We start from the raw sequence: 23,889 nt of genomic DNA, 5'->3' as shown, positions 1-23,889 counted from the left end.
CCTGCTCCACTAGCCAGCAGCAATTCCCTTTTATTTGGAGCAAGCCTGGACTCTCTGGAGGAACTCATAAGCAGGGCAGGATGTGGGGGCTGGAGCTGTTGGCTCACACTCTCCCATTTTCTGGCCATTGCGCTCCTGAGGCACAAGCAGGCGTCCGCCTCTAAACCAGCACCAGGTGCTGGCAACACGCAGCTCGCTTTGCAAATGCTATGGGATGGGTGTTGTACGTGTTCAACAGCATCCTATGGACAACCACAGCCCTGATTCCCTCCACAGTGCTGTTCAAGTGGGATCTGATGGTGGCAAGAGCTGTTTTCAAGGCAGGAAGGGCTGTCCATGGGGTGCCAAGGGGACCAAGGGGAGATGAGGGTGGCTGTGGCACATCAGGAAGAGGGGCACAGCTGGGCTGGGTGCTGCAGGCTTGGCTCCCAGCCCAGTATGGCACCATCCCAGCAGCATGCCAGAGATGGAGGTGGGCACGTTGCTGGTGGTGCCAGAGCCTCTGCAAAGGGCACAGAGCTGCCCCCCTCCCTGGCACAGACTAGCTTTCATCCCCAGCTCCAGGATACCAGGGTAGGATCTGACCAGAGCCACCTCCCAGCCCTGCCTCACATGGGGACCACGGTGGGATGGATCCTGCCTCGGGCAGCCCCGGGTAACACAGAGCCCCCAGACCCACCCCACGCTGCTGCTGCTTGCGTTTCCCCATCTGGATCTGGTTGGGCACGGAGCCGCTGGCGCCGAGCACCAGGGCTGGGAGGTGCCAACACATGGAAGCGATTACAGGGGCCGGGTCGAGGTGTGAGGAGGGGCCCGAGCAGCACACGCCAAGCAGGGGGCTCTGCAGAGGGTTGTGTCCCCGCTGCAGGACAGGCGAGATGCCCCAGCCACCAGCCTGCATCCTCTGCTGGCATTCAGCAAGGGCTGAGCAGGGCAGGAGGCTCTGGCAGCAAGGTGCAAAGGGGTCTTGCCTGGGTAGCGCCAACGCTACCCCATTTATTGGGATCACAGAAGGGGGGTGGGGGTCCCTTCTGCCTTTAGACGGCTGGTGGAGGGGGCTCAGCGATGCCCAGCACCCTTGGGAGCCTGTGCCCATGGTCCCCCTCGAGGTGGCACGGCGCAGCGGCGCGGGGCTGGCTCGGTGCCCCATCCCCATGTGCTCAGCGTGGCTCGTCGCCCTGAGTCCGAGGTGTCTCCAGCCGGCTCCTGGCGGGCACGGGCAGCCCAAAGCTCCTGGAAGCACAGCCTCTGTCCTTAGGGTCCATCCCGCACCCAAAGGGTGCTGGGGGCAGCGTCCGAGGCTGTGCAGCGTGGGGCCCTTGGTGCCAACAGTGGTGTCACGGTCCGTACGTGGTGAGCGGGTGCACGGAGCAGGGTCGGATGGGGCTCATGGCAGGATTTGGGTCCCTGCAGGGAAAGAGGGAAGGGGGTCAGTGGCACTGCCCTGCCTGAGCCCTTCCCTGTGCACCCGCGCTGGCACTCACTTGGCAGAGCCTTCAAGTGGGTGGCAGCAACCAAGAAGTTGTGGGGTTTGGTCTCGTCCTTGCTGTGCTTCCTCACTCGGAGCCTGGGGATGGAGAGGTGGTGGCTGAGGACCCCGAGCAGCCCTCTCTGGGTGCAGGGACTGCTCTGCACCCCTACCCAGCTGGGACCCCAGCACAGGGCTGGGGGACACGGGGTGCCCGTGCTGGGGGATCGGGGGCCAGAGTGGGATGGGGACAGCATTCATGCAGCCAGAACCCCACCTACCAGATGAGAATGGTGATGACGAGAACAGCAGCCAGGATGAAGAAGGCGAAGATCCCAAGGGAGACCAGGATGGCCATCTTCTCCAGAGGGTCACTGCGGTCTGGGACAGGAAACTGTCACGGCCGAGGGATGCCACCGACCCCGGCACTCGGCGAGGACCCTCCAGCCAGGTTTTGGGACCTGCTCCCACCCCAGTCCCCAACCTCACCCACGACCCCCAGCTCTACTCACTGATGGGCTCAGGGTTGGGAGCCTGCGAGGGCTCCTCCGCCAGGCTCTCCAGGCTGGCGTCTGTAGTGGTTCCTTCACTCGCCGTGGCGGCTGGGTCTGGGAGGGCAGCAGGGTTGGGAATCAGTCACCCAAAATCATTGGTAGCATTGCAGGGTGGAGTAAAGAAGGGTGCCCTTGGGGTTTCGCAGTGAGATGGGGGCCTGGGAGCCCAAGGGTGCCCCTGTGGTGCTCCTGGCAGCTCCACTTTGCCCTGAGGGCCATGGGGGACAGTTCCCAAACTGCACCCTGCCATGGGGCAGCAGGAGGTGGGAGCTGCTTTGCCCCCTTGCAGCTCTACCTCCCACCATGGGGCCAGTTTTTGGATGGTGCAAGGCACCAGCTGTCCTGGGGCAACGTGAAGGGACCCCAGGAGCTGGGGCTTGCCCTGGTGACACTCAAGGGAGGGGGGTGACATGGGGAAGGGGCTGCAGAGGGGAAGCCCGGGGTGCTGGAGGGGCTGTGGGAGGGACGGTGCAAGCCGTGAGGACCCCTGCCCTGCACCTCTGACCGGGGTGGCCCGTGCCTCCGCGCTCCACTCGCTCCAGTTCCCCGCGTCCAGGAAATCCTTCGCGCTCACTTGCACCACGTGCTCCAGCCCCGCGAAGGCGTCCGTGATCACCTCGGACAGGTTCACCGTCTCCACCTGCGCAGCGGGAGACGTCGGGCACGTGGACACCCCAAACCCAGGGCCACCATCCCACCCTGGCACCCCTCGCCGTGCCCCCGTGGCCGCCGCTTACCACGGACCAGGAGCGGTGGATGACGGGGCGGTACTGGAGCCGAAAGCGGAGCTGGAAGTGGGGCTCCTTGGGCCAGGACGCGGGGTACTTCCAGCTCACGTAGAGCCGCCGCGGGGCCAGGGGAACAGGCTCCACCACCAAGCCCTCTGGAGGGTCTGGCTTAACTGAGCAGGAGGGGACAGGGACACCCCGTCAGGCCGTGTCCCCACCCCCTGTGCTGCACCATGGATGGACGAATGGACGGACAGGGGGACAGGCACTCACTGATGGCCTGCATGGTGATGTCCAGGAGGCGGAAGCTGGAGCCCAGTGGGTTCACCTCGGTGATGTTCAGCCGGTAGGAGCTCCAGAACTCCGAGCGGTGCACGGTGCAGGTACCGGCACGGGATGGATCCTGCAGGCACGGCCCCACGTGCCCGCTCTTGTTCCTGCCAGACGGGGAGGCGGGGTGGTGACATGTCCCCCCCACCCCGGTTGTACACAGCTCCCTGGTGCTGCTAAGGTGGGGGCACATGGGCAGAACACCGCACCAGCAGCCAGGTGGCAACCCCTGTTACAGCTTCTGTAGGGTCTGGGCATCTCCTGTCACCCCCAGATCCCCAATACGGCCAAAGGGACACCCCCATCCCAGCTCCATGGCTTGGGGAGCCTGCTCCTCCATGGGGTTATCGCCTTGGGGACCCCGCTGAGGACAGGGGCAGAGCCTTTTGGATGGGGACTGGTCCCCAGGGCATGGGATCAGGGTGGGAGTGAGCCCTACCTCCGCTTTTCTTCCCCTGTCAGCGATTTCTTCCTGCCAAGGAGAGACAGAAAAGCAGACGGTGAGGACTGGGGGACAGGAGGCAGCATGATGCCAACCCCATCGTAACCCAGCGTGAGGACACAGGTCTCCACACCGGCCCTGGGGGGCTGCTTTGCCACACCCCACTCTCCCCTTGCAGCCCATGGGCACCACGGCACAGGGGCTGGAGCTAACACCGTGCCGAGCACTGCCAGTGAGGAGCAGGGGGCTGGGGGTCCCAGGTTAACCGGGACGCGCAGGAGCATCCCCAGTGCCAGAGGACACCCCCTGCCCGCTGCTCTTCGGTGCACAGCGGCAGCAAGCATGCAGGCATGCTAATAAAGCGGCCCTGGAGGGACGTGGTGTTATTTTCCACTCCCCAGCAGCTGGCTTGCTCTCACCCCACGCTCCAGCCCCAAGACCCGCTGCTTTCCGCTGCCAGCTCCACGTGGCCCCGGTTCCGACTGCCCTCTTCCCACCGTGCCCACGCACTCCGGGGTGCTCAGGGGGGAATCGAGGAGAGCCCTGCTCCCCTCCTGCGCCTGCACGGCTGGCAGCGGGGCCCGGCTCTAGGTTTTACAGGCTCCGGCTGACTTCAAAGCAGCCCCGTAATTTGGCCTGCCGTGATAATTAGAAGCAGCGGCAGCGCTGTTTCGCCAGCTCCTTTCATCCTGGAGCATGCTGAAGCGCTTGGCGGCTTGCAGATGACCCGCTTCTCTTGTCCACCCCCTCTGGAGGGAGGGAGCCTGTGCTGGACCCCAGCACTGCTCAGAAACCCTGCTTGTGCATGTGCCCTAAAGCACGCTCTGCTCCAAGGAACAGCCTGCGCCTTGGCCACGATGCTCTGGGGCAGGCGGCAAGCCCACGGTGCAGGCTGGAGTGCAGGCAGGATTTGGGGGTTGTGCTTGGGAGGGATCCCAGCGCTCACCCCAAAGCCCGTGCCCTGCCCTCACCTATAGGTGGTGATGTATCTGGTGGGGAGGAAGGTCTCCAGGCTGGAGGTCCAGGAGCAGGAGAAGTTCTCATAGTCGGATGCTCTGCAGGACACAAAGGGGACCCCCGGCAGGTCTGGAGCCCGCAGGGAGGTGATGGTCAGTGAGGGGTCCCCTGCCCTGCAGCACAGCCAGCACGCGGGGACCTGTGCACATCCCCTCTTGGCACCCCCTGGCCACCCAGACCACGGACACACTACTCACGCCCCAGCCGCAGGGACACGGCGTGCAGGAGGCTGCCATCCTCGCCGTGGCAGCTGTAGGTCCCTGCAGCAGCCAGGCTGGCGTGCGGCAGCACCAGGGCTCCCTGATGGATGGCCGAGCCCTCCGGCAGCGCCGCGGCCCCCTCTCGTCTCCATTGCACCGGCGAGCTGGGGAGGGGAGAGATGGGGTGTTAGGGGATGGGGACAGCGGGGACACCCCACAAGCTTTGGGGGAGAGCTGATGGGGAGACAGGCACAGCTGGGGATGGAGATGTTGACTTTGCTCCCATGCTGGTGTTTTTTTTTGGAGCCCACCCGTTAAACCACCCCATGGTGTGCACACAAAACACCTACCCGGCGCGGGCACCGGCGCACGACAGGGTCACGTCCGTCCCCACCTGGCCGTACTGCACACCTGGAGGGACACACAGAGGGGTGTCAGCCCCGCGTGCCACCCCTGGGGTCCTGCTGCACGTGGGGAACTGGGAAGGACTGGTCCCAGCTGGGGCTGGGCAGTGGGCAGCTGCAGAGGCAGGCTGCCCAGGGGACACCCAATGCCGTGGGGCTGCATTTCGGGAAGGGAAGGCATCTGTAAGGTAGGTGCTGATGTTGCTTGATCCGTGCCCTTTTTGGGGGTGCCCCAGTGTCCTCATGCTGGGAGGGTTGTGCCTTGCTGCGACCGGGGGGCCGGGGGGGGGCTCACCTTCCTCTCCCCAGCCCTCGGGGACTGCGAGGGAAGCTGACGCCAGGGCTGCCGCGAGGAACACCATCACCCTGCCCAGGCCTCGGGTGGGACTGTGCATCTGGGGGGGGCAGAGAGGGAAAGGAGAGCATGTTATCCCAGCACCAGCACCTGCATCCCTGAGGGACCAAGCACCCTGCCCCATCACCTCACCCCCTCCTGTGGGGGACAGCAGGTTGACCGTGACACCCATGCTCCTGTCCCCGGTGCAGGCTGCTGAGTCGTCCCCATGCCTGGAGTGGGGACGCGATGTGCAAATACTGGCCAGGAGCTCAGACCTGCGTGGGCTGGAGGGATTGAGGGCTCTTTGCTGTTGCAGCCCTGTGCTGGGAGCCCTGGCTGGCTCCCAGCCCTGCGAGCAAAGCAGGGTGGTCCAGAGCCCTGCACTGGTGCAGCTGGAGCAAAAAGAGATCAGTTCTGGCCCGGTTTTATGCAGCTGGAGGCAGCAATTGGCGCTGAACAGGCTGATGCAGCAGGGGGAGCAGCTCCGTGAGAGCTCAGACTGCACCGAGAGCGGGGATGGCTGCGGCTCCCTTTCACTCCCCACGCGCGGATGGCATTAGGGCTGGTCCATGCAGTCTGTGCCCTCCTGGGCTGTTTGTCATCTCTGTGCCCAGGGAGAACTGTCCGTGGGTGAGAAGTGAGCTGATACCGAGGCAGGGATGTGTGTGCCAGCCACAGACCCGGGTCTGTGTCCTCACCCCGAGGTGCCCATCCCTGTCCATCCCTGCCTCCATCGTCCTGTCCCTATCAGCCAGCATCGCCCCACCTGGGGCAGCCACCGTCATCCCATCCCTTCCAGCCAGCCCTGCCTGGCCCCAACAGGCACAGAGACAGCTGAATTGTGTTTTCCCCAGAGCCCCCCCACACTGCCTGCCCGGTAATGAAGAGCAGGCACTATCGGGCAGGCTGTTTATTCATTCCCACACCATCGGGCACCCCTTATGGTCAGGGGCCCGGGGCTGCAGTAAACTTCCTGCCAGCCCCAGGCACAGGGGCAGGTGCATGCTGCAGCCCCGTGGGTGTAAATCCCTGTCCTGCTGAGTCACCTGGGCTTGAAAGCTCAGAGGGAAATATCCCAGCCCTGGAAAGCTGCCACGGAGCAGCTGGTGGTGTCTGTCCCGCAGGCAGGCGGCCGGTCTCCAGCCCCGCGAGCTGGGGCTGATGCTGCTCCCCCTGTGCTCAGCGAGCTGCTGGTGCCCGTGGTCCACACACCGAACCATGAGGGTTGCAAGAAATGAGAGAAATGGGATGATGTGCTAAAACCCAGAGAGGTGGGGAGCTGGGCTCTGGCTTCCCCTGTGCAAGGGGGAAAAGGAACGTGTTGCTCCTGCATCCCATCATGGTGCTCCTGCATCACACCACGGTGCTCCTGCATCACACCACGGTGCTCCTGTATCACACCATGATGCCCTTGTATCGCACCACGGTGCTCCAGATACCTGCAGGAGCTGCTCTCCGCCCTTTTGCGCACGCCAGCCAGGCTCAACTGCAAGTCCCACACATAAATAATTTCATGAGACTGTCATAAGCTTTTCCTACTAAACCACACAGAGAAATGTTCCCAAGAAACATCAGTGAAAAGAGCCCTGCCAAAACTATGCTGGTAACTGATACTAACTGGGAATACTAGGCCTGAAAGTAAAATATTTCAGTGATGGAAAAAAAGACTTAAAATACACTCTAAAAGCAGACACCAAAAATAACTCCAAGCACCACACTGGCCAAAGTTAAGGGATGGTGGGATCAGGGAGAAGGGAGAGCGTGCTAGCGTGGACATAGTTTGAAAATCAAATAATTTCTTCTCCTGTCTGTCCTGCTTTATGAAGTGTGGGCTGTGCAAACGCTGCAGAGGTGAAAGCAGATCTGCCTTGCTGCAGTCCCAGACCAGCCATGGCTTTTTGCCCCTGGGATCCTCTCATTTTTTCCCCAAAACTCAGGAGGGAGGGGGTGCTCCCAGTGACCTGCCCGACCGCTGCCAAAGCCCAGCCGCAGCCGAACATCACAGGACGGGACACAGGGCGATCCCTTCCATGCCTGCCTGACGGGCACACACAAAAGCCCACGGGAGGGGTGGCAGCCACGGCATCGTCCCACCGGGCAGGAGCCGCAGACCGGGGGAAGACCCGGGGACTTTGTGCTCCAACAGTGCTGTGGCGTGGCCGGCGGCCAGCCACTCGGGGCCAGGCAGCCGCTCGGTGCAGGAAGGATGCCCTGGCTTTCTGCGCCCAAAATCCCTCACGGAGGGTAAAATACATGTGAAAATGAATGCCCACACACGTGTATGGTTGGGATGTCTTCCTTAGCAGCGCTGCTATCTCCCAAACCCCACACAGGCGGAGCCTGGCCCCACTATGTCTGCACCGGCAGTGACGCACCCGGGGACAGGGAGTCCCGGCACAGTGGCCTGGAGCTGAGCCTGGGCAGAGGGAACAATCGGAGCCTTTCTTCCTCCCCACATGGCTGCCCGGACGGGGTGACCTCCCCGACCACGGCTGGGTCAGTGGGGACAGCCCAGGGTGAGTGGCTCAGCCCCAGGATGGTGGCAATGTTGGGCACCCCTGCCCTGGCGCAGGACGCTCTCGTTGCACCCAGGCACCGGCTGAAAATGCAAGGTGCTGTCTTCCACCCCGCACCACCCCGGCCGTCCCTCTGTCCTGCTGGGCATCAGTCCTGGTATGGGATGGTGGGGACATGGCCAGCGGCTGCTGCTTTCCCCCCTGGGCTGCACAGCACCAGTTCCCAGAGCCACGCTGGGAAAAGGCAAGGGCTGGGATTGCACGGCAGCGAGCAGTGCGCTTCGTGACTTTTTAGCCCATCCAAAGATTTTCTGATTGAGGCTTTTGGGGAGCTGTGGGACAAGTCCTGCCGCCAGCCCCATCCTGCAGAAACCATCAGCAGTAGCATCTTAAAACGCTACAAATCAAAATGTCCTGCCCCCCTCCCCCCCCTAAATCACAGCCACGTGCACCAGCACCGATGCACATGTGGGATGTGACAGTCCCCTCGGCATGGCCGTGCTGTGCCATGCCCCACAGTGGCCTGGCAGAGCTCGGCGCAGATTCCTGGGGGAGGCCAACTTTCCATTGCACTCACTGCTCTGAAAGACAGTGGTTTTGGTGTTTTTTTTGTTTTTTCTTTTTTTTTGCTTTGCTTTGCTTCATTTGAAGTCACTCTTCAAAGAGGAAGAGACGCACACAGAGCCAGGGGTGGGGCAGGGGGGGACACATGCGGGCGATGCCGCATTGGCAGGAGGGAAACAGAGCTGGGGGCACACACGAGTTGCTCCCCACTGAGTGCACAGACCCGCGGTGCCTCCTAACCCCTCCACAGGGTGGTCTGGGGCAGCATCACTCAAATGGAGATGTAGGGGGAGGAAAAAAAAAAAAACACCACGAGCACTTGGCAGCTCTGCCCACCATGTGCTGGGTGCTTCTGGAGTCACCCACCTGCAAAATGCCACCCTGCAGCAGGCAAGGTGTGACACCAGCCGGCTCCAGTGCCCTGGCCGTGCCATCGCGCTGCGCTCCTGTGCTCGAGCATCCCTGGCCCCGCTGCCCAGCCCCTGCTCTCCGCCAGTGCCCGCTGTGGGAAACCGCTCCCGTGGCCAAGGGCGGTGGCGTTTTGAAGCAGCAGGAACGTCCCTCTTCAGCTTGTTTTCCTTCGGGATCAGGCGGGGAGCGCCCCGCTAAACCCCCCTCCTCCTGGCCGCCCTGCAGAAGCGCTGTGCCCCGCTCTGAGGAGGCGCAGCGTGGCCTGAACCCCTGCCCGTGCTGCTGCCCTGCCCAGAAAGCTGGCAGCATCCCGGTCCCACAGCAAAGCTGGGGCAGGCAGAGGGAGGAATGGTGACCCCCCAGCCCTGCACACCCTGACACCGTCTCCTCTCCAGATGCGAGTGAAAGGCTGGAGGTTTTTGTACCCGACAGCACGGCTCGATGTGGAGGGGGCACAAACCTGCGGCACCCGCATGGCCCCCGCTGCCTCTTGCGTTGCCTTACCAAGCTGGAAGGGGCCGTATCCTGCACCGGGGCTCGCCCTCTGGGAAGCAGCTGTCGTGCCCTCATTTTCAGCGCTTTTTATTTGCATTCATCCTTTGCTTTCTTTTCGCCAAATCTGAGGACAAGGGGAGGCGGAGGCAAGGAGGAACCCGAGGCCCCTGGGGAGCGTGCCTCTGGCACCCACCAAGCTGCGGCATGCCTGGTGAAAGCCAAACAATGGGTGCCAATAGGGAGGGAGGGAGGCATGTCCCTCCCCACCCCCCCCCCTCTTTTTGGAGCCACCAGGGCCATACGCTGCCCCCAGGACTGCTGGCAGTGCCCACAGCACCTCCTCACCCATAGCTCTCCTAGTCCAAGGGTTAACCACTGCTTGCTGTCCCCAGCCCGTGCAGTGCCTTGGGGACCCCAAAAAGTGCTGCTTCCCTTTGCACCTCTTCATGCACACACACAGCACAGCACCCGCTGCGGGAATAACCCCGAACAAACCAGCAAAACCAGCCGCAGACTCTCCCTGGGAGGCTGGTGCAGTCCAGTAACCCCCACTTCAGCTCAAATGCAGGGTTAGCGCCAGCACAACCCAAATGTGGGTTACGCAGCCCAAATGTGGGGCTAACCCCAGCACAGCCCAAACGCGGGGTTAAACCCATCACAGCCCAGGGAAGTGTTCTGCTCCACTCCCACCCCAAATACCCATCTCCATCCAACCCATCACCACCACCCCAAACCCAGCCATGCCCCGCTGACCACAGCCCCACCGCTACCCAAACCCGAGCTCCCCGCGCCCAGGGGCCACCCCTTGCACCTCGCTTCTCCGTGGGGCCAGCAGCTACTAACGGGACCCGGTGCTGGGGGACCAGGGGGCCACCCCGTGCCTCGGCATCGCGGCGGCTTCGTTGCGGGACGGCTTCTGCTCTGACCCTGGGAAACTCCCACCCCAGCGCCGCGATTTCCGCCCGGCCCCTCGCCCGCGCCCTCCCCTGCCCCAGCCCGCGGAAGGAGAAGTCTCTGGCTCCCGGCTTGTAACCTGAAGCATCGGCAGGGGCCAAACAGCAAGGGCTCTGTTAGCAGCCAGCAGCCCCCAAGCCCTGCCAGCTGGCAGCCTTTTATTCGGAGGGGGGGGCGAGAGGAGCCCCCAGCACCAGGCTCCCCGCCTCGCCCTAAGTCGCACGCTGGAGAAATTCCTAAAAATAATCTGGCCCTAAAGACAGCTGGCCGGCGGAGGGCAAGAGATGGAGGGGGGTCCCGTGGGAGGTGGCTGGGGGGGCACCATCCCTACTGTGCCTGCAGAGCCTGTCCCAGACCCAAGGGCAGGGGTGGGACCCGCTGGGCTTTTGCTCGCAGGGACCTTGGTGAGCCTGGGATAAGAGCAGGGCAGAAAAGGAGAGGAAAACTCTCTGTCCCAGGAGAGTTTTCGATTTGGGGTGTTTTCCTGAAGCTAGGTGCTGGAGGCTGCGTACAGGCTTGGTTTTGCTGAATCTGTTTTGCTTTTGGATGCTGAAGTGTTTCACCATGCAGTCCAGCCCTTGTGCTGCCCGGCTCTCCTGGGCTGCCATCGGGGGAGGCAGGGGCGGCGCAGGGAAGCCGCGATGGACCCAGAGGCAAGCGGTGCCTGGCCCTAATTAAAAATCCCCAGAGAGCGTGCTGGAGGGGCAGATGCTGGAGCTGCGATTAAGAGCATGTGCATCCACATATGTGTATCTACACGCACGTATATGTGAGCATCCCATGCAAGCCCAGCACCTCGGTGCTGGGAAGCCGGTCTGGCTGCTCCCGATGAATTTGAGCCCGGAGCCAGGTGAGAGGGGCCCCGCAGCGCGTCCCTGCCCGGTGCAGCAAGCAGCACGGCCCCATCCCGCCCCGTGCTCGGGGGCTCGCTGGTGTCTGGGAGCAATCGGGCACAGCTCCATTTCCAAGGCACGAAGGCGCTCGGGTCAGCCAAAACGCTGCGGGGCGGCAGGTCCAAAATAAACATTTCGCCGTTACTGCCTGCTTTCAGGAGCTGGTAACGTTTCATTTCAATGGCACACATGCTCCCGCAGCTAGCAATTTGCTGTCACTCTTCTGCAAAACAAAATCCCTTTTGGGCTGGAGGAGGATTTCAGGTGTCTTTGGGAGCCACCCGGGCAGCCAAATAAAGCCACCACCAAAGGACCATGAACTCTGCGTGCTGTGGCACCTGCATGGGGGGGGGGGGGGGGGGACCGTGGCTGCAGACCCTCATGCCCACAAGCTCTTTTTTGCCCCTTTGCTCACGCTGCCACAGCAAAGGTTCCCTGCAGCCACACCAATTCATTGCCACCTCCGCCTGGGGCAAGCAGCCACAGCACAGGGCTTACACCAGGAGGTGTAAGAAGAGGAGGCCACCGCCACGTTCGGGGGACGGGGGCAGTGAGTTGAGAAGGTTGGAAAAACACCGGCTGGATCGTTTTGTGCCGGGGAAAAAAAAAAAAAAAAAAAAAGTGCTCCTGAAAGATTAAGTGTGAGCGTATCCAGGGGGGAAAGCAGGGCAAAGTTGTGAGCGTGCTGACACATCTCCTTCCACGATGCTGGAGGGACGCCCCGGCCCTGCTCAGGGACAGCTCTGTTTACAAGCTCCCATTGTCTCCTTTTTTCCTTTTCTTCCCCCCCACCCCGCCCCTCCAATGTTATAGTTCAGAGTAAACAAAAGCAAGCAGCCTCTCTCTCCAAACATTTCAACCATCCCAAACTTTCTCCGGAGGGGGGCTGCCCGTGGAATTTTCCTCATCCAAAAGAATTTCGAAATGTTCCCGTTTCAGCCTGCTTTGAATCAAGGCCAGGACGGCTCTGAAATCCTTCGCGAAATGCTCGAGCTGCCCTCTGCGCAGCCCTGGCTCCGGACGGGGGACCGAGGTCCCTTCAGCAGCCACAGCACCCCAAAAATCCCCACTTGGAGGGGGAACGCCGGCATGTCCCAGCCCGTGCAAACTCCTCTGGCACGGCCCATCACCTGCAGGGAGCCAGCAAGCTCCTGGTGGGGATGGATCCAGCTTTTTATAGTTTAATGATGGAGCACCTCAATTCCCCCAGCAGTTTGCAGCCCGCTCCGTGCCTGCTTGGGCAGGGTGAGCAGGAGGGGATGACACGCTGTGGTTGGGGCCAGCATCCTTCCCCATGGATGGAGCAGGGACACAGACTCATCCCCTGCACATCCCTGGGAGATGGCACCTGGAGAGGATGAGGAAAGCTCCTCCAGGATGAGCCGTGGCGGTGCCACCCAGCGCACGGTCAGGGTGGGCACCCCAGGTGCTTGGCACTGAGTTTTAACCCCAAGAAGAAGAGGTTGGAGCCCAGGGTGGGTAAGTGGAGGCCCCCACGAGCTGCCCTCGGCTCTGGCTAGCACGGACGTGCTGTGGGACCTGGCTGTGCTGCTCAGCCTCTCGGCAATGGGGGCACCGGGGTGGCCCCTGCAACAACTGCAGCGAGGAAAGCTGAGCGGGAAAGCCCACCCAAGAAAGGCAACGAAGCAGGGAATCGGAGCACTAAACAAACACCCGACCTTCAGCCGGGTTGGGATTTGGCTGTCAATGCAAGCCATTGTGGTGGCCTGGCATGTTAATGTCCCCTGCTCGCTTTCCCGAACGGTCCCTGGATGGGTGTCACCGGGTAGGTGGCCCCGCAGCCTGACACACACCGGGGCACGTCGGGGAGCCCCTACGCCCTCACCCTGCTGCCATAATTCCCCCACAGTGGGACACACAGGGGGCTGGGGGGGCTGCAACCCCTCGAAGCACACGCGTGGAGGGTTGGCACCCGCTCCGTCCTCCCCCTGGGTGGGCACAGACCCCAGGTGGGGAGGTACCTTGGCTCCAGGAGGAGAGGGGGTCATTCTGTGAAAGGGGGGTCCCCTGCCAGCTCTGCACCATCTCCTGGGTAGCCTCACCGGTGCAACGCCATGCTGCCTTCTTCTCCTGCACTGGGGCTCCTCCATAGTCCCCCCCAAACCTGGCCCAGCAGCCCCCTCCCCTATAAAGGGGCCAGGCAGCGGCTGCGTGGGGAGCAGAGCCTCTGGCACAGCAGATGGGGGCTGCAAGGCAAGACTCCCTCAGGTGTGTTTGCCTTGGCCAGGGCTCAACCCCTTCCAATTAGAGCTACAGAAAACATATATTAAAAAGGAGGGGGAAAAAATAATACTCTCTCCCGCGCTGGGGCCCTGGGCTTGGCCGGGGTTTCTCGGTCGGCCAAGCGCAGGCGATGCAGGCTCTGCTGGCAGCCGCCCGGGGAGGGAGGGGTGTTTGTGGATATTAAAACGTAGTCGTAAAGAAGAATAAAAGGGCAGCCTTGTTTCGGAACGAGTCTCCGAGGCTTTCCCCTCTCCCGGCATGCTCGGCACCTGGCCGGCTCCGCAGCGCTGCTCGCGAGCGGCTCCGGGGCAGCCAGCGCGCGGTCACAGCCCCAGCGTGTCCTGGGGAGGGCAGGGACAGCCGCCTGCCCTTGGCATCCACCTGGGCCACCCCGTGCCCACCATCAGCTGCCCCACGGACCGGTGGCACCTTGGCACAAGCCCCTTTGCTGATGCTTGAGGAGCGCAACCAGCCCAGCACCTTTGGGCTGACATGGGTTTCAAAGCACTCCTGCGGCCCGCTGTGCGGGGTTAAAAATGCAGCCTGCCCTTGTCATTAAACCAGCCCTGCACATCCCATCCCGGTGCTCGCTGCCTGCCCTTTCTCCTGCCCCAAAGTCCCGCTCTGCCCACAGGAAACCTCTTGGTATCAGGTCCCCAGGGGTGAAGGAGAGGCCGGTCAGAGTTTCTGCTTGCACCGCCTGGCATCGGGCCTGGCTCCAGCATTTACCAACAGGCAGGTCGGGAAGGAGGAGAGATATGGACAGGGGGTGGCAAGGTTTTACTGCCCCCACCCAGCTCCCTTGGTGCAGTTCTGGGAGAGCAGCTGCGGCTGCCAGAGCACAGCAAGGGGCAGCTTCGACCCCACATCCATCCCCAATGATGGATGCAGCTTCCCTGCGGCATCTCTTCCCCCATGTGCTGGCCTCCCCAGCACCGTGCCCCGCTGCAAAAAGCAGCAGCCAGGCGGTGAGGGAGCAGCCCCAGCCAGGAAGGTGCCCCTATCCCATCCCATCCCCTCCCCACCTGCTCGCCCGGCGCACACCTGGCTTCTTGGCGCAGACGCTGCCCTCTGCCCCCTCCCCGAGCGGCTCCCGGCCACGTGGCAGCGAGGAGGGGGACGATGGGCTGTGAGCCCAGCAGCCTCCCCCATCCCTCCCTCCTTCCCTCCGCCTTTTCCCTGGCAGCTCCCCAGAACCGCAGGCTCACCGGGCCTCCCATCCCCTTGCCGTGCCGCGGGGACCCCGGGCACACCCCGTCCCCCTCGCCACGGCTCGGCCCCAATGACTAACGCCCTGGGTGCCGCCGGGGCGAGCGGGGCCTGTCCCTTGGCCGTGCTCCCTCCCTGCGGCGGTGAAATCACGTCTGGAGAAAGCACGCGCGGTGCCGGCGGGTCCCCCCCCCGCCTCCCCTCCGCTGCTCCCCGCGAGGCTCCTCGCTCCCTGCCCGCTGGCTGGCTGCCCCGGCTCTGCAAAACCCCGCTCCCCACGGGACCCCGCCGGCCCCGCACGCAGCCCGGTGTTGCGGATGGACAGACAGACGCTCCAGACGCACGGCCTGCGAGGGAGCTGGCGGCAGCCCCAGCGGCCTCCTCCGTAGGCGCGTGGGAGGGCGGCGGGGCCGGCAGGCTTCCTGAGCTCATAAAAATGCTCCCAGGGAGCGGGCAGCAACCTCTGGCCTCCCTCTAACCTTCCTAACGGCAGCACAGCCCCTTCAGAGCCAGGGGGGATGGCGAGGGACAGGCCACCTCCGCTAGCCACCGGCCCCAGCCGGCACGTGGCACGCGGGTGACTAATTTGGCTCTTTAAACGCCTCCGCAGCACGGGAGCGTGGCTCCGGGTTAGGGTTTAATTATCTTCCTCTGCTGCCCGCGCTCTCTTCTTGCTGTAACGCCGCAGGGACCACGGGGACGGTGTCCCTGCCACTGGCACGGCTGGCACGGACCAGGTCCCCCTTGGTGCCGGAGATCTGGCTGGGAACGCGCCGAGGCTGCAGCTCGGGGCTATAAAAAGCACCGCTGTGGTATGCAGCACGCCGCTTCGGGGAGGGGAGGGAAAAAAATAAAAATAAAATCAGGTGCCGGATGAGTCAGGGAGTGACAGCGCGCACTGCTGGGTCAGGACTGGCCCCAGCGCAGCGCGCGTTCTTCCCTTCCTCCCCGCTTCCCAGCCAGGAGCCTGGGGACGTCCCAGTGCGGCCGGGGAGCACAGAGCTGAGATTTGGCAAGGCCCCGAGGGTGGAGGACAGCAGCAAGGCTGGGACAGCAGAGGAAGGACGGGGGACGATTGGCACCTCCTGCCAGCTCCACAGCCTCCCTTCGCCCGGCCCAACGATGCCGGATTCGGATACCCAGCCTCCTGGCAGCTCTCCCCCGGCGGCTGGCTTTGGGCAGCGCTCAGTGTTTGTCCGGAGGATTAACCGTGCCCTGCTTTACAGCCAGAGGTTCCCATCCCCGTGTGATGGCAGGGCCGGTGCAGCCATGGCGAGAGCGGGCACCCTGCTGTGACCCCAGCACCCATGGGCACCCCAAGGGAGACCTCACCTGGAGACAGCAAAAGCCAGGGGAAAACACATCCGAAGGGAGCTCCCCGCCCCGGGACATGCAATGTTTGCACAAGCCTGAGCGGGGGAAGGTCAGATTAATTTTAAACCTGAATAAACAAGGGGAGAAGGCAATGCCAGAGCTCACCCTTCCCTGCGGCTCCTTGCATCCCTGCCAGTGGGGATGCATCCAAGCACGGCTGCGTCCAGCCCGGGGCTCAGCCCCGGGACTCGGCCCGGCCCCAGGGACCACGGGGACAGCCCCACGCTGTCCCAAATCCTCCCCTGCCGCGGGGCCTCCCCGACTTCGAGGAGCTCCCGGCTGAGTCAGTGTTGGCAACAGGACGGGTGACAGCGCAGCGGCTCCTGCTCTCCATCCCAAAACCCCTCCAGCCACAGCACCGGGTGCCCAACCCGGCTCCCACAGGGATGCCCCCCACGCCGTGCCACCCCATCCTGCTGGGGACGGCTGCAGGGCTCAGCTGCCCCCCCGCCAAGCACCCCAGCTCTGCCTCTGGGGAAATAACCAGGAGAAGAAAAAAATGAAATATTGTTTGTGGGTCAAGAGGAGAACGGAAAAAAAAAAAGTTTGCATTTTTCGTGCCAAAAGGAAAATGAAAACCAAAACATTTTGTTCTAAATGATAGGCCTTGTTTAGTTTTCAGTGGTTTTACTTTTTTAAAATGGTTCAAATTAAATCGAGCTAAAATTGGCTTCCAAACATTACCTTGGGGTGGGGAATCAAATCAAATCAAAATCAAAACGTCTCATTTGGAAAATGTCAGAGCGAAACGCCGCGGCTTTTCCAGCCCGGAGAGAGCCGAAGCCAGGCGCTGAACCCAGCCTCAACTCACAACGTGTGCTGGCCTCCCAAAAACTGTCTTTCATTCTTTTTTTTTTTTTTTTTTTCTTTTCTCCAGCAAACGAAGCAGCTGCCCGCCGTAACCCCTGCTGGCTGTGCCAGTGGGCGGCCGCCAGCGCCGGCGCTCCCGGTGCGTGGCTCCCAGCGGGGATGTCCCCGCGCCCTGCCGATGCACGGACGGAGCCTGCTGCAGCCTTGCACCCGAGTCTGACCCAAGCTGCTCTTTAAAACTTCTGTTTAAATGTCTTTTCTATTAGGTCAGCATTCCTCCTTCGCGCAGGGAAGGTGGTTACGGGCTGCAGTCCGGCACACAGGCTCCTCAGTGCCGGCTGCTGGCGCTCTGTCAGCGAGCAGCCTGCCCACGCGATTAAATTACCAAGAAAAATGGATCGTTTCTCCAAGCATTAGGTGCGTTAACCTCTCTCGCGGTGGCGAGGCCCGCTACAGGCGAGCTGTTAATTGGAAATTCATAGAGCTGGCCGCAAAAGTTTCCTTCGGCTCCGCTCCGCCCTGCCCTTGTTGAGGCGAGGGATGGTGGGGAGGATTTTGCTGCCCTCCCTGAAACACCGGGAAAAGTAGGTGAGGAAAAACCCTCAGGGACCTTTCCGGGCAAATACACAGCTGGCATGGTCCAGCTCCAGACCTGCACACTGCTAACCCCAGGTCCAGCGTGTGCCACCCCCATGATGGGGACATCACCTGGGGACACTGTCCCAGCACCTCTTCCAGCTGCACCCCAGGGGACAAAAATAGATGCTACCTGCCCCACAGACCTTGCTTACATCCTTTGCCCATCCCAGGCGCAGCGTGAGCACCGCTAGTTATTTAAAAATCTCCATCCCAGCTCAAACAGCACCTCAGCATTCTCCTCCTGGGCTGCTTTGAGGCCAAACCTCCACACCTCACTGGCCAAGCGGAGCCCTTGGAGGCATTTTCAGAGCAAACTGCCCCGCAGTCGGAGTTGCAGGGATCCCAGTGCTTATCTGCAGCCTCCAGGGAGGGTTTGCAGCAGACCAAGAGCTTTGTCAACAGGATGCTCCGGGAGCCTGCCCCCTCCTGAGCTCACGCCCGGAGCCGCTGCGAGGGGCCGCATCCTGCTCCCGGCGTGCACCCTGCGCTGCGGGGAGCTCCAGGGAGGGGCAATGCAGCAGCCAGGGAGCCCCACGCAGCCAGGCTGCTTTTGGGTGCTGTGGGTGCACGGACAACAGGCACAGCTCAGGCTGGAGATGGGGCAGAGAGCAGGGCACAGCGTCAGGGATGGCCGAGGGAAAAGGGACGCTCCCCCGGTCCTGTCACACTCCAGCCATAATGCTGTAAAACTCAAACCCAGGATGGGGCTGAGCAGCCTCGGTGGAGCTGCAAAACAGCCCCCTGGGAGCCTCACAGTAGCTATAAATCAAAAGCAGCCCAAGGGCAGCCGAATCCCCCAGGGTTGCGTGTTGGCCCTCGCGAGCCGAGGATGGAGCAACAGCTGGTCCAGCCCACCAGCTCCTCCTAACACTTCGCCTCGGGCAAAACTCATGGAAAGCGAAGGAAAGACTCCCGTGGACTTCCCCAGGGATTCAGGGCCTGTCCCAGCTCTGCACGAAAGTCTGGGGAGATGCCAGCTGGCCCGGGCATCATGCGTGACAGTGGCTTTCGCAAAGCGAAGCAGGGACACCGCAGCTGAGCCAGCCCCGGGGGACCTTTGCGGGGCCGTTTCGGCACAGCTGTCGGGAGCTGCAGCCCCTCTGTCGCAACCCTGGCATGGCGCTGGGCAATGCTCTGGCACAGCCACCCACCACCACCCTGTGCAGCAGCCCCCTGTGTCTCCCTCAACGTCACCAAGGCCCTTTGTGGTTTTTTTTTGTTGTTGTTTTTTTCTTTTTCCCAGCTACTTTTGCAGGAAGGCGCGGTCTGAATCACGCCTTTCATGGCATTATTGAATTCAGGAGGCATTGGTGCCCGCACCGACTTTCATCAAAGAGGGGCTGGCGAGATCCCAGCTCCAGCTATCGGTCTGGCCAGGATGAAGCGTGCGGGGTTTCGGTCCCAAAGGAAAGGGCTGGTGAAAGCACAGGAAAGGCGAAGGAAACAGCTGAACCGGCACCACCGTGCCAGCTGCGCTGGGCACACGGACTTGCTCTGCACGGAGCCACCGCCTCTCACGTGCTCTGTGAGCAAATCCAAACCCGCGTGCCGAAATCAGGCACTCGCCTCTAGGGCTGCCCACAGGATGCTACGTGGCATCCCCTACACAGGATGAGACCCGGGGGCAATCCCTTTCTCTGGGCCCCCAAGGAAGACCCCCCATGATGGTTGCAGAGCTGATGCCACCTGGCCACGCTCCCAAAAACGGTGCCAAGCCAGCTCTGGGCCCCTCTGAGCCCCGGTGTGACGGGGAGCTCTGCTGGCTCATGGCTTCTGTCACTTGGTACGACTCCAGCATCATTGTTTTAACCAAGCTCACCATCCCTCATTTTCACTTTAGAAGCTCGGGTAAAATAGAAAATGCCCAAATGACCTTCTTTCCACCATCAGGATTTAATTAGATGAAGGAGCCCTAAACTTTTCCACCCCTCCCTATAAGGAAATCTCTGCAGGGCCGTAACCATTTTTATTATGCTGTTTCTATTTCTGCCTTCTCTGTATTGAGAGGAGGGGACCAGAGCCCAGCAGCCGCTGGGGAGCCCTGGATTGATTTCCAAAACCCCACTAAATGCTTTCAGCATCAGCCCCTCTCCCCACAGCCAAGCATTTCGCTCGCACTTTTGCACAGTGCAACGAACGTTTCCACCGAGTTGTCTGCAGCGAGGTCTGCATGGTCTTCCCGAGTGGCTACAGACCAACAAAAACCCGAGGACTTGCATGATTTTTCTAACCCCTGCTTACAGCGGGTGTTTTCTCACGCTGCTCGATGCACGATCTTACCTGAGGTTCCCTCAGCTGTCGCCACCCGCACGGTTCAGCCCCGCGTCTGACCGTGCCAGCTCTCACTCGAGGTCCATCCGGCCCAGCTGCCATCTCCAAAAGCATCTTCAGAAAATGTGTGCAAGCAGATGTGGCCTCCCCCCAGCCAGACCCTCCAGCAAACCCTTCCGAAATCCCTCGTAAGCTTTTTCAGCAATGACTGATCCCTTCTGGCCCGAGTCCAGGCTCCGCTGGTCAGATGTGACCACAGCACAAATCCCGCTAAGACAGAGGTGAATCAGGTCCTGCAGTGCCGTTTGCCTTCTTGCTCCTCTTCTCCCAGACCCCAAACACCAGATGCAGCAGAGAGGAGGAGACATTTGCCCTTTTTTTCCCCATGTCTGAGACTCGTGCCCTGGAGAGGAGGCAGGATCGCACCCCTCAGCCCTGCTCACTCGTCCATCCTCTGTCCAGCCGGTGCCTCCGAGCAGTGCCGCCCGCAGCAGAGCCCGACGCACGCTTTAGGAGCTGCGGGTGCTGGGACAGCACAGCAGAGCCCAAAGCTCACCCCGTTCCGTGGCCGTGCCAGGGCTGCCTAAGTGACAGGGTGACTCAGAGACTTGGGAAGCAGCCAGGCTCAAGAGATAATTCCTATTAACACGCTGATTTCTGAGACGACAAACCTGCTTCTAATTTCTAGAGGAATTTTTCTTTTTTCCACGGAGACAGTCCATGGGAATGTGACTGTTGGAGAAGACGAGCAAGCCATGACTATAAGACATCACCTCCATTTCCCACCTTCGCAGCCTGGAAGGGAGGATGCGCTGGAGAACAACATCACCGGGAGGCGTGGAGATTTGCTGCTAAGAACTTGGGCCACGGGGTCACCAAATCCCCGTCCGAAGAGACTTGGAGATTTTCACACATGAGATGCTTTCGTAACCACACGAACACTTAGAAAAACCAAAAACTCTCTAAACATCCCAGCGAGTCACCCCAGATATCCCAGGGCTAATTCCTGACGCTGGGTTTGCATCAGCATCCCGAATGCCAGCGAGGCCCCATCGCTCCGCCCGGGGGGAAGAGCGCCCAGCTGAGCCAAGCTCCTTCCTTGGCTGCGGCTTCGGCATGAGCAGAGCCACCCTGTCCCACGACTGAACAAGAGGAGAGGAAACGAAAAGGGGGAAAGTGCCCAAATTTTCCTACGGATGCTGTGCGGGAGGGAAGCAGAGCCACGAGCTGGCTGGCACCTGCCCCTCCTCCGGGAAGCATCTTGCAAGGGGTTTTCCTTTCCTTTTTCCTTCACAGCAAAACCCACAGGGAAAGCATGAAAGCACCGTACGTGCGCAGGCACATCGCCAGGCTGGGCTCTGTGCATGCTCTGCCCAAAAACCCCCAGCACACATCTCCAGCAAGATGTTTACAGCCCGCTGGTCCCTGCGCTCAGGCCAGCCGCCCTCCTGAATCCTGAGGCTCTGCCGTGATGCTGGATGAAAAAAAAAATAAGCACCTTGCATCACCAGCCTCGCCAAGGGACTGTGGCTGTCCCTCAGCCGAGGACGGATGGCGTGAGCCGGAGATGGAGAGAGAGGAAGATCAAGGCAGCCCAGAGCTGATCCGACACGAGGAGACAAGAATCTCTTGGCTTGCTCAGCCTAACAAAATAACGAAGATGCTATAAATAGAGCGGGGTAAACACCGGAGAGGGAGAAGAGGTCTTGAACTAAAAGCACAATGTTGGCACAAAGCCATGTGGGAATAAACTATCCAGGAATATACTCGGGCAGGAAATCAGAAGGAGGTTTAGCCCTGCATGAGCAGGAAGAGCCTGGAGTCGCCTTTGAACACGACCAGAGCAGAAAGAAAGGGCTTGAACCGAGAGCTTGTGACAGGTGAGGACGTCACACTCCGTCCCTGGCCACCTGGGTTTTCCCACTAACGTTTAGGATGGTCCAGGTGAGGTGGGGGAGAAAGGGAGAGGGCAGGGCTGGGTGGCACTTGGGTACCTGCAGACTGGGGGACGCAGCAGCTTCTGATAAACCTGCAACCACAAAAGGGAACCGGCGCTGCTTCCAAGCTGAAGACGGCGGGGAGACTCGCGGCGCTGTGAGTCATTCATTCATCCCTCATAAACAGGGCCTGTGCCCGGCCAAGCATCCTCCTCCCCCCCTCTGCCGTGACAGCCAGCCCAGAGACTTCTCCAGGACGGGGAAAAAATGGCTTATCAGATATGATGAAGTTTTCCCTTCCCCGTGAGGCTCCCAGAAGACCGAAGCAGCTCGCAGAGCAAGAGGCAGGGCGAACCCTGAGCCGTTCTTCTCCACGGAGCAGAGGGCACATGGGTGCTACGAGGTGAGGGACGTGGTGACCACGTCCCACCCCATTCCCATCCCGAGGAGGAGCCCTGCTGACCCGGCTTCCACCAGCAAGCAGCCCTACACGGGGCTCGTGTGCCCCACACGGGGCTGGGATGCCACGGGCTCCGTGCAGCTCCGAGCGTAACCCAGACCGTGACCTGCCCTCGCACAGATGCCGGCGGAGCGCAAACACCCCACCTCCTCCGGCAAACACCGCCGCCAGACGTGGCTGCAGCCGTACAGGAGTGGGCACCTCCTGGCACCCCCTCGGCCACCGACGCCGCAGGTTTCTCGCCGTGGAGATCGGATTAAAGGAAAATGAGATTCTCGAAGCGGCGTCACGGAAGGGGCTGGGATCGCAGACAGCAAAATCCAAGTGAAACTCGGCCCCAAAGCCCCCTTTCGCACACTTTGCCAACTTGCTGCCAGAACTCAGGGGGGACCCGGGGAGGGGATGTGGCCGGGGTTGGGGGTGACACGGCCAGCGTGTGAGGGTGGCACCAGGGCTGGGCACCCGCAGGGGCTGCCAGGGGGCTGAGGAGCAGTGATTGAGACAGCGGCCAAGGGCAAGGAGGGACAAGGCAGGCAGAGCCCTTGCGGTGCCTGCGCATGGGAAAGCGCCTCTCTCCGCGCCTCTCTTAATTGAGAGCAGCTTTTCCCTCCCCCGACCCCCCAGGAGAAGACAGGGCCCTGCCAGGGGGACCGGCGGCTTGCCTGGTATTGTTCGAGCCTTCCTCCAGAAAACTCTCCCCGGAGCTGAGGAGAGCGGGGGGGAAGTCTGCGGATGATGGGGAAGGGGCTCAAAGCCTGCACCCCCCGACCTCTTTCCACCCCCCGAGCATCTGAGGCGTGCTGAGCCGGGAAGGGCAGCAGCACCGGGTACCCCCATAGGCAGGCAGGAGGGGGATCGTGGGTGTGTGCTACTTTCCCCCGTACCTCCGGGGCAAGCGGCAAACCACCGGCATACACCGGCGCCGGGAGCCTGCCCGCAGCCGGGCGCCCCTCACCGCGGCGTCGGGGCGGCGGCGAGGAGTCGGGATATAAGGGGAGGGGAAAAAAGAGGGGATGTGTGTGTGTGGGGGGGGGTGCCGATGGGGGGGTGTCCTACCTTCCTGCGCTCCTCCGCGGCTATGTGTCCATGGTGCTCGGCGGGCCGGGACCGGGACCGGGACCGGGACGAGTGGCACCGGCGGCGGGGAGCCCGCTGCGGGCTGCTCGGGGCGGCAGCGGGCGGTCCGGTCCCGCCGCCGCCGCTGCACAATTGGAGCAGGGCGCTGCCAATCCTCCGCCGCCTCTCCGGGACGCTTCCTGTGCCTGCGATCCGCACCCGGCTCCCGCACCGGCTCCCGCAGCTCCGCACCCCCCGGGCGCACCGCTCGTCCCCCGGCCCCCGGTGCGCAGCTCGCCCCCGGGCACCTCCGGGGGCAGCGCCCTCCGGCATCCCGGCGGGGGTCGGGGCTGAAGGAAAGGGTTTTTACCTCCTCACGGCTTTCAGGGAGCGTTTGCGTTCCCCTTTTTTTCACAAAGCCTTATTTGCTTTTCCGTTGGATTTGTTTTTATATTTATTTTTTTAATTTCATCAGAGTGAAAATTTTCGGGAGGAAGGAGCACATTGAAACCCTGCAATGGGAAAGCAGCTGGTGAAAACCCACCGGGGACTTCCCCTCCCCTGGCTCCCAGGGAC

General features: G+C 61.9%; 1 protein-coding gene across 6 annotated transcripts; it reads right to left on the bottom strand.

Annotated features, from left to right (window-relative positions):
- Window positions 1–965: 965 nt before the first annotated feature.
- Window positions 966–23,661, bottom strand: IL11RA (interleukin 11 receptor subunit alpha). Of its 6 annotated transcripts, XM_080573830.1 has the most exons (14): window positions 10,278–10,693; window positions 9,476–9,674; window positions 5,439–5,538; window positions 5,090–5,150; window positions 4,737–4,903; window positions 4,494–4,577; window positions 3,520–3,552; window positions 3,024–3,187; window positions 2,760–2,923; window positions 2,521–2,662; window positions 1,981–2,076; window positions 1,750–1,849; window positions 1,485–1,567; window positions 966–1,407 (listed from the first exon to the last, which is right to left on the bottom strand). In XM_080573830.1, the coding sequence occupies exons 2-14, from the start codon at window positions 9,561–9,563 to the stop codon at window positions 1,388–1,390; spliced, it is 1,302 nt and encodes a 433-aa protein (XP_080429956.1). In that variant the 5' UTR covers window positions 9,564–9,674; window positions 10,278–10,693; the 3' UTR covers window positions 966–1,387. The 6 variants fall into 6 exon arrangements, with proteins under 6 accessions (XP_080429956.1, XP_080429952.1, XP_080429954.1 ...); XM_080573826.1 differs by lacking the exons at window positions 9,476–9,674; window positions 10,278–10,693 and adding an exon at window positions 23,314–23,661 and having other exon boundaries at window positions 4,494–4,608; XM_080573828.1 differs by lacking the exons at window positions 9,476–9,674; window positions 10,278–10,693 and adding an exon at window positions 19,870–20,130 and having other exon boundaries at window positions 4,494–4,608.
- Between the last annotated feature and the right edge of the window lie 228 nt (window positions 23,662–23,889).

This window comes from Anser brachyrhynchus (assembly GCF_964034855.1).
Source record: "Anser brachyrhynchus genome assembly, chromosome: Z".
In the NCBI taxonomy this organism is placed as follows: Eukaryota; Metazoa; Chordata; class Aves; order Anseriformes; family Anatidae; genus Anser; species Anser brachyrhynchus.
The sequence above is the reverse complement of the archived record's forward strand: the minus strand, read 5'-3'. Positions and strand labels throughout refer to the sequence as shown.

What these genes read in the sequence shown, in the direction of transcription:
- IL11RA (XM_080573826.1), bottom strand. Translation starts at nt 23,646, where the DNA reads ATGCCGGAGGGCGCTGCCCCCGGAGGTGCCCGGGGGCGAGCTGCGCAC. An exon ending in CGTGTCCCTGCGGCTGGGGC is followed by an intron (nt 4,609 to 4,736) that starts GTGAGTAGTGTG and finishes TGCGGGCTCCAG; the next exon opens with ACCTGCCGGGGGTCCCCTTT. An exon ending in ACGGGCCACCCCGGTCAGAG is followed by an intron (nt 2,077 to 2,520) that starts GTGCAGGGCAGG and finishes CTGCCCTCCCAG; the next exon opens with ACCCAGCCGCCACGGCGAGT.